Source organism: Trichosurus vulpecula, chromosome 3 (genome assembly GCF_011100635.1).
Source record: "Trichosurus vulpecula isolate mTriVul1 chromosome 3, mTriVul1.pri, whole genome shotgun sequence".
Lineage (NCBI taxonomy): Eukaryota > Metazoa > Chordata > Mammalia > Diprotodontia > Phalangeridae > Trichosurus > Trichosurus vulpecula.
This window is the reverse complement of record NC_050575.1, coordinates 396795226-396805000: the sequence shown is the minus strand read 5'-3', so window position 1 is coordinate 396805000 and position 9775 is coordinate 396795226. Positions and strand designations below refer to the sequence as shown.

Below are 9775 nucleotides of genomic sequence, written 5' to 3'. Positions count from 1 at the left end.
TGCAAAGGGAAAATGTGCGAGGTCATGGTGTCAGCTGGGCCCAAGCAGCACTCCTGGGTCCTTATGTCAACTCCTGCAGGTCCACAAGCTCTCCATCCTCCGCAGTTGCACTTAGGCCATAAAATAAAGTGGCCAGAACAGGACCTTGCTTCAAACGGGACAACTTCAGTTGTGGCCATCTTTTATTTTTTTATTTGGACTGTTACCCTACACTATAGAAGTAAAGAGAGACCACGCTCCTTTATCTCAAAAGGAATGGCCAGTGTAGACCAGAGGATGGACTATACCTCCCCCCTTACAGCAGAGTAAAGGGACTACAAAGAACTGTCAGACAAAGTACTGGGCTTTTGTTGAACATTTTTTTTTGTCATAAGGAAAGGTTCAATTGCAGGGGTGGGAAGGGGGCAGTTGGAGAAGAAAAGGAAGGGGATTATCTTCAAAAGTGACTATGGTGTAAAAATAAAAGGTATCAAGAGAATTTTTAAAAATAGTCAAGGATGACGATAGCAGTTCAGATCATGGTACTGTGGCCTGAAGGTTCCTTAAGTTGGCTTGTCCCCCTTTATCAAAGAACAAATGAGAACAGACAACTCTGTATTAAAAGATGATAAAAAACTGTGATCTCATAGCTCTGAAGGCCACTAAAAAGGAAGACAATTCCTACCAAATACAATTTTATGGGAAACAGTAACAGGAGAAATACAGACCTTGGCTGCTACTGGCAACAAGTCTGTAGGTGGACACCGTTCAGTCAATGAAGAACCTCCAGGAGCTTGACCAGGCACATTCGTTACATATGAAAACAAGGATACGTGGCAGGTCTAGGCTTTAATGTTTTTATTATTGTGAATGGTTTGGCCCCAGCTCCCATCCCCCATCCCACCATCAACCTATTCCTGATGCTATTCCTCCTGGCTGCTCCCAAGAGAAATCCCGAAGCTGATCTGGGTTTGGGTGTCTTCACTGCCCAGGAGGGATGGAAAAGAAAGTCTGAGGATATTCTCTGGCAAATGAATGTGACAAGAGATTTGGTGGCAGGGTGGAGTCTAGAAAAATTGGCTTTTACTTTGGAGAGAGGAAAATACTAAAGGAAAAACAATTTTCAGTCAAGCAACATGTCCATAATTCAGTTTCACATTATGTTAAAAGGAATCCCATCCTAGAGAGGGAGACAGGGTTGAGAGCGGGGGGAGGGAGGGAGAGGGAGATGGAGAGGCAGAGAGAGGGAGGGAGGAAGAGAGAGAGTGGGAGAGAGGGAGGAAGAGAGTGAGAGAGAGAGAGAGAGAGAACATGAATGAGAACACACAGGAGAAGGATGAATACAAAACTGTCCAGTGACCTGGCATTTGGCCAGCAGAAGTGTGCCTGTATCTTTTCTTCTCAGCATTGATAATTGATATCAGGGCAAAGGATATGCTCCAAGAGAGTCACAATGATTCCAGCAAACCTAGGCTAACTGTCCTTGTCAGGGTTGGGGTCCTCTCTCCACCACAGCCAGAATGAAGCTGGGAAAAAATCCCTGCCAACTGTTCGATCTGGACTGTGTTTGGGCTGGATGAGACCACACTCTGCTGTAAGGAAGGTGCCATCCTCTTCACCAGTCCCAGAACAATTTCCCACAGTAAGAACTTATAAAAATAAAATAAATGATACCATGTGAGATCAAGATATACAGACTGAGCTTCAACATGGAAAACAGAACATTTAACTATCCTTTCCATGAAACAGTCGGTGAGCAGGACAGGAGAGATTTCACAGACACACAAAAGTTGAGCTCACACCGTAAGCAGGGTTAAACTGCCAGAGCATCTTTCCAACACCATCAAGGCTTCATTTTGCTCAGCCTGAGGTCCCGCTCAATTTCAAACTGCCTGTGATCCACTCGTTCCAGAAAAGCTTTCCTTTCAATGTACCTGGAAGGGGATAAGAAACAGTTGTTGTCAACATAATCAAGGAGTCTTATATACTTGGATGAGAGAAAATCTGATTTAGAATTCAATTCTACAATAAATAAGCATTTATTAAGCACCCAGTAGTCCCAGACACTGGAGATACAGACAGAAATGTAAAAGCTAGACAAAATAATTTCAGGGGACAAAGAGAGCCCTAACTATTGGCGGGAGATCAGGAAAGACCCTCACCTAAGAGGTGGCATTTATGCTGACTTTCAAAAGGGAATGGAGGGATTCCAAGAGGAAGCATTGCAAGACTGAGTAAAGTCACAGACGTGTAGAATGAAATGTCCTATACAGGGACAAGGAGTCCAGCTGGTCTGGAATGTGGAATTCAAGAGGTGAAATTGTCTAGAAATCCGCTAGAGTCAGATTGGCTTTAATTATAATTAGACTTTAAGGGAAGGCACAGCTCCTACTTTCCTCACCTTCTCCAACAAAAATTCCTTCACATTTGAGAACGTGCTCCTGCTAACCTAAAACAGCTGGTTGGTCCACACCCTAACAACCTTTCAGAGAAATGGGTCCAATGCCAGTGTTCCTCTCCTCTGCCTCCAGCTAAAAGGTTGGGTATTTTGATTTCCCAAACCAGGGCCGTTCTTACAGTTTTTCTTCATTGTTCCAGGAAAGAGGGCAAGGCAATCCTGGTACTGCAGCTGGCACAGCGAAGAAGTAGGCGTGTGTGCACACAAAATGCTAGGCTGGCTGCTTAATGAGATACAGCTGCATTATAATGTAGCTCCCTGTTGCAAAGTGTACCATGGCTTAACTGAGGAAGGGGGGAGGGGATGGCTACGCTACTAATTAACCTATTGAGAAAGCAAAATTGCCAGTGAAAAAGGGAGATGTAATTGAAACACCTCACTAATTTTTCCTTTGTTCCACTGAAGAAAATGTGCGTTTATTACAAGGTCATCACATTTATGTTGAGAACGTTATACTACGCTTAGTAACCCAGGTTCCTCCACTGAAGTAACGCCCTTGGGTTCGATACATTGTAAAATCCAATCTCTAACATCTGTTTTTCTGTCAGATTTACGGCTACTAAACTTAAATGAAATAAAACTAAACAAAGTAAGTCCTGCCTACGCCAGGAAGCCTGCTCTCTTCCCTACAGCACAAGCTATCACCTAACCTTAGTGGCCAGTGAACAGGGAGCCTGCACTTCTCAGCTGGCCCTGGGCCACTTTCATCGCGGCAAGGTCCAAGTTGCTACTCTGCTATGAGCCTGGGGAAAGGCTGGTTTTGAAAAATAAGAAATTCTTTTCCCACTGAATGAGAGGATGAGATATGAGACGGGGATGGAAGCACATTGTGTTGCTGTTCCCAGGGCTGTTTCATGGGCAGAGAGGAATTTTGTGGATGAGGACAACTTACACCGACTACCAACAGAAGACTCTGGATCCTCTTCCATAACTCCTGGTGTGGGGGGCTACTCTGCCAGTGACCAAGCTTCCATCTTTCTCTTGGGGGACCATATTGCAGACATCCTTATTCCGTGAGGTGGGGCAGCTCAAGGATGTCCCTTAGGGCAGAAGTCTGCTGTCTTGAATGCCAGAGGCTTCATAGTGGGGATCAATAAGTGCTCACTCTTGACTGTGAAGGGGATCTGACTTGACTTTAGGTAATAACAGTCGAAACTTTAAGGCTCTTTTACTCAGGAACAAGGACGTGTGTTTGTGTTGGTGAGGGGCTCAGGGTGATGGTGACGGACTGGGAAGGGCTTCCTGAGAGAATCTTAAAAGTACTTTCCCAACGCAAACTAATTCATTTTCATTTCCAAAATCTTCTGAGAGACAGGGAAAGCCCACGGAGCCCGGCACGGGGGAAGGGCACTGTTCCCAGCACCAAGGTTCAAATTCTAGCTCTGCCTGTTGACTAGATGTGTTTATTGTTGTTCGGTCCTTTCAGTCGTGTCCGTCTGGAATATTCCTGGCAAACACACTGGGATGGTTGGCCATTCTTTTTCCAACTCATTTTACATGATGAGGAAATTGAGGCAAGCAGGGTGAAGTGACTTGCCCAGGGTCACATGGCTAATAAGTGTCTGAAACTGGATTTGAACTCAGAAGATGAGTCGTCCTGCCTCCAGACCCAGAGCTCTGTCCACTGCACTGCCTAACTAGATGGACAACCTTGAGCAAATGGCATACTCTCCCTGGGTCTCACCTTTATTACTTGTATGATTGAAGAGGCTGGACAGAGGTCCTTTCCCAAACAAAAGCTATGATTCTGTTATACTGTGAATAAAGTTAAAGTTGTCTCCCCCTTTAAGAATTCATTTTATTGATAGCTCTTTAATAACACAGTCATTCCTGGAAATTCCACACTCCCTGCTCTCCCATGAGAACCACCCTCCATAATAAAGAAAATACTCTTAATTCACTTTCAATTCTTTCTTCCATAGCTCCAATTTCTTTCCCATTTTCTTCCTCAAGTGCTCTCATTCTATTTATAAAAAAAAAAAACACTTAAAAACTTTTTTTAAAAAAAATCCTCTTTCTTCACTTCTCCCAGGAATTCTAGGTGAGTCTGTGCCTAAGCTGTGGTTTTCTCTGGGTCATTCTCTTTTTCTGCATTTGTATCTTGAGCATCCTTACCTCCATTTGAGCTCAGTGTGGTGGGGTTCTTTTGTTGTTTGCCCATTCTTCCAGCTTCCTTCTGATTTCAGAACTGATGTTAAGGAAGGAAGGCTGGGCTGGCCTGGCCTGTTACTGCTTCCTTGGTGTATTGAGTGTTGTGTCATTCCAAGATCTCAGGGACTGGCTGGAGAGTGACAAGCTTTAAGTGCTCTCAAAGCGGTCTGATGTAGGACAAAGTCTGTTTGCTGCCTCACTGCTCTGAGCTCTACAAGTTCCTGACCTGGTTTGGGTCTGAGAAAGGGCAGACTCTCAGCCAGCTGGAAAGCTCTGTTAGGTCAGAGGGGCAGAATTGTGGGTTTCCCTTTGGTCATGCCTGGAATCAAACAGAACTGAGGGAGTTTCCCCCTGATATGGTATATGTCAAGTCAGTCTGCGCCCTTAAGGGGATATGACACTGTTATAACTATGTCCTTCCTTCTTCTTTCATAGCAAGTTCCTATAATCAGGGCAAGTGAGCAGTAGGAGTTTTGTAAATATAATACTAAATCTATTAATTAACAGATTGATACTGGAACATCTCTGAATTACTATAATAGGATGCAAGTATAAAAAGTCTTACAATTTTAATCTGTATTTGTGGTCAAATATAGGGATGATAGCTTTCAAAAGGGGGAATTAGACAAAGTAATAAGACAAAGATGTGATGTAAATGTTTTCTAATTAAACAGAATACTAAATTTTGAGAAAGCAACAGTCTTAGATTTTTTTCTCTATATATACATATGTATATGATTGGCTTCCAAATGTAACTAACAAGAAAATTCAGGTTTTTACTAATAAATTCTCAAAACTGAATTAAGGATTTTACATAGAAAATTGTATTAATAATTGTAAAGAAAGTGAAATTATTTTTCCCATTTTAAAAATATTTGTTTGATAATATTAAAAATCAGAAGAGTGAGGCCTCCCAACACAGGATGGGATTCTGTCAAAGCGACAAGAGGCAGCAGCACAACGCCTCTGGCTGTGAGATATCAACTCTTGAGGCTTGCAGCCCAAAGGATTGAAACTTGTCGTCTTGAACTTCCAGGAGACATAACAGCCATGTAAACAGCTCTAATCCCTCCCACCCTGACTCAGAGAATTCCTCAGGAAAAATGCTGGAACAGAGGAGACAGAAGTGGGGCTTCAGTGGCCGAGCAGTGGGAGGTCCTGAGTCCCAGGAGGCAGAGCCAGCAGGGGTCAACACCAGGAGCCCAGATGTACCCTTGCACCCCCAGGGGAAGTGGCAGACATCAGCACAGACAACAAACAGCTGAGACCATTACTGAAGAGCAACAGTGCTGGAGAGCAGCTCCAGGGGAAAAGGAGACATCAGGCAGCCAGACCCCTCCCCTACACCTCAGGACACTGAAGGGTATAATACACAAAGCCAGTAAATAGACTCACAATGCCCAGAACTCGAAACCTGGGACAGAGATCCCTGAGCCCCAAAAGCAGATATCCACTGTAAAGCCAGGAAAAAGCTAACCAACATGAAGAAGAACATGAAAAAACTGAGGACCACTGATTCATTTTATGCAGACAGGGGTGATCAAAATACCAATTTGGAAGAGGATAGCATTGATATTATACCTACATTTGATACCTCAAAAAGAATGTGAACTGGTCTCAAGCCCAAAAAGCATTACTGGAAGAGCTAAAGGAGGATTTTAAAAACCAAATTAGAGAGGTAAAAGAAAAAATGGAAAAAAAAACACTGATGAAATCAAATCTTTAAGAAATAAGATGGGTGAAATGGCTATGGAGATTCAGAATCTAAACAGAGAAAATGACACCTGGAAAAATAAAATCAACCAATTGGAAAAGGAGGCTCAAAAGCAAAATGAAGACAACAACTCATTAAAAATTAGAATTGAGCAAGTGGAAACTAATGACTCTATGAGGCATCAAGAAGTGGTAAAACAAAATGTAAAGAATGAAAAAATAGAAGAAAATGTGAAATATCTGATTGGGAAAACAACTGACCTGGAAAATAGATCTAGGAGAGACAATCTAAGAATTATTGGTCTACCAGAAATCCACGATGAAAAAAAGCCTTGACAGTATCTTCGAGGAAATTATCAAAGATAACTGCCCAGAGGTCCTAGAACCAGAGGGTAAAATAGTCATTGAAAGAATCCATTGATCACCCCCTGAAAGAGACCCCAAATTGAAAACTCCAAGAAATATTATAGCCAAATTTCAGAATTACAAAGTCAAGGAGAAAATACTGCAAGCGGCCAAAAAGAAACAGTTCAAATATCATGGAACTATAGTCAGGATCACGCAGGATCTCTCAGCTTCTACATTAAAGGACAGGAGAAATTTGAATATGATATTCCGAAGGGCAAAGAAACTGGGACTACAACCAAGGATCAACTACCCAGCAAGACTGAGCATGATTTTTCAGGCAAGGAGATGGACATTCAACAAAATAAGGGAATTCCAGACCTTTCTGATGAAAAGGCCAAAACTCAATAGAAAATTCAATCTTCAAACACAAAACTCAAGAGAGACATAAAAAGGTAAACGGGGAAAAACCCCCCACAAACCTTATCAATCAATAAGGGCAAATTATTTACATCTTCATATGGGATAATATCATCTTATGTATGTTACATACATATGTACATATACATATCAATCTTGAGGATACTACAGTTATTGTGATAATTGAAAGGGATGCACATAGACTGTGGATGTCTGTATAAAATAACCGATATAAGGATAAAAACCATAATTAAGAGATGTAACCGATATAAGGATAAAAACCATAATTAAGAGATGTAAAGGGCGGGTTCTGGGAGAAGAGGTAAGGAGGTAGCAGAAAAGGGTAAATTACATCAAATGAAGAGGCACAAAAACACATTATAGTAGAGGGAAAGAAGGGAGGGAGAAGAGCAGTATTTGAGCTTTACTCTCATTGGATTTGGTTCAAGAAGGGAATAACATAAGCTGATAAGTATAGAAATCTAACTTGTCCTACAGACAGTAGGAAAGGAAAGAGGGAAAAAAGGGATGGAGGTGGTCAGAAGAGAGGAAAGAAGTATCAAGTGGAAAATGGTAAGATAAGGGAGGGGAATCAAGAGGGACGGTAAACTGAGGAAGGTGGCGGTCAAAAGCAAAACTTTCTTGAGGAGTGGAAGGGGAAAGGGAGAAATAAAAGCATAAATGGAGGAAATAGGATGGAGAAAAAGACACGGATAGTAATCATAACTGTGAATGTGAATGGGATGAACTCTCCCATAAAACGGAAGTGGATAGCTGAATGGATTAAAAACCATAATCCTACAATATGCTGTTTACAAGAAACACATTTGAAACAGGGGGACACACACAAGGTAAAGGTAAAAGGCTGGAGTAAAATATATCCTGCATCAGCTAAAGTAAAAAAAAGCAAGGGTGGCAATCCTAATCTCAGACAAAGCAAAAGTAAAGATAGATCTAATTAAAAGAGATAAGGAAGGACACTACATCCTGCTAAAAGGCACCATAAACAATGAAGATATATCATTGTTTAACATATACATACCAAGTGGTATGGCATGCAAATTCCTAGAGGAGAGGTTAAGGGAGTTACAGGAAGAAATAGACAGCAAAACTATGATAATGAGAGACTCAAACTCCCCCTCTCCGAACTAGATAAATCTAACCTCAAAATAAACAAGAAAGAAGTTAAGTAGGTGAACAGAATTTTAGAAAAGGCAGATATGATAGACCTCTGGAGAAAACTGAATGGGGATAAAAAGGAATATACTTTTTCTCAGTGTTATATGGCACATACTCAAAAACTGACCATGTATTAGGGCATAAAAATCTCACAATCTAATGCAGAAAGGCAGAAGTAGTCAAAGCATCCGTTTCAGATCATGATGCAATAAAAATTATTTCTCATAAAGAACCATGGAAAAATAAGCTAAAAATTAATTGGAAACTAAATAATCTAATTCTAAAGAATGAGTAGGCCAAAGAACAAATCTAGAAACAATCAGAAACTTCATTCAAGAAAATGACAATAATGAGACAACATACCAAAAAACTTATGGGATGCAGCAAAAGCAGCAATTCGGGGAAGTTTTATATCTCTAAATGCTTACATGAATAAAATAGAGGAAAAAGGAGATCAATGAATTGGGCATGCAACTGAAAAAGCTAGAAAAAGAACAAATTGAAAATCCCCAATTAAATACCAAATTAGAAATACTGAAAATCAAAGGAGAGATTAATAAAATTGAAATTAAGAAACCTATTGAATTAATAAATAAAACAAAGAGCTGGTTTTATGAAAAAACCAGTAAAATTAATAAACCTTTGGTCAATTTGATCAAAAAAAAGAAGAAAATCAAATTATCAGTATCAAAAATGAAAAGAGTGAACTCACCTCCAATGAAGAGAAAATTAAAACAATAATTAGGAATTATTTTGCCCAATTGTATGCCCATAAATTTGACAACCTTAGGGATATGGATGAATAGTTACAAAAATAAAAATTACCCAGGTTAACAGAAGAGGAAGTAAAATTCCTAAATAACCCCATCTCAGAAAAAGAAATTGAGCAAGCCATCAATGAACTCCCTAGGAATAAATCTCCAGGGCCAGATGGTTTTACATGTCAATTTTATCAAACATTTAAAGAACAATTAATTCCTATACTTTATAGACTATTAGGGAAATTAGCTGAAAAAGGAGTCCTACCAAATTCTTTTTACGACACAAATATGGTACTAATATCTAAATCAGGAAGAGTCAAAACAGAGAAAGAAAATTACAGACCAATTTCCCTAATGAATATTGATGCAAAAATTTTAAATAAAATATTAGCAAAAAGATTGCAGCAACTTATCACCAGAATAATACGCTACAGCCAGGTAGGATTTATTCCAGGAATACAAGGCTGGTTCAATATTAAAAAAAACTATCAGCATAATTGATCACATCAACAACAAAACTAGCAGAAACCATATGATCATCTCAATATATGCAGAAAAAGCCTTTGACAAAATACAACACCCATTCCTATTAAAAACACTAGAAAGCATAGGAATAAATGGAGCCTTCCTTAAAATTATAAATAGCATCTATCTAAAACCATCAACAAGCGTTATTTGTAATGGGGATAAACTAGATGCGTTCTCAATAAGATCGGGGTGAAACAAGGATGTCCGTTATCACCCCTACTATTCAATCTAGTACTAGAAA

General features: G+C 40.1%; 1 protein-coding gene across 1 annotated transcript in view; it reads right to left on the bottom strand.

Annotated features, from left to right (window-relative positions):
* Window positions 1–1682: 1682 nt before the first annotated feature.
* CFDP1 (craniofacial development protein 1) overlaps window positions 1683–9775 on the bottom strand; it is a 154611-nt gene continuing 146518 nt past the window's right edge. The window contains exon 7 of the mRNA XM_036748422.1: window positions 1683–1913. Coding sequence (XP_036604317.1) covers window positions 1823–1913 — 91 coding nt within the window. The 3' untranslated portion in view covers window positions 1683–1822. The remainder of the gene's footprint in view (window positions 1914–9775) is intronic.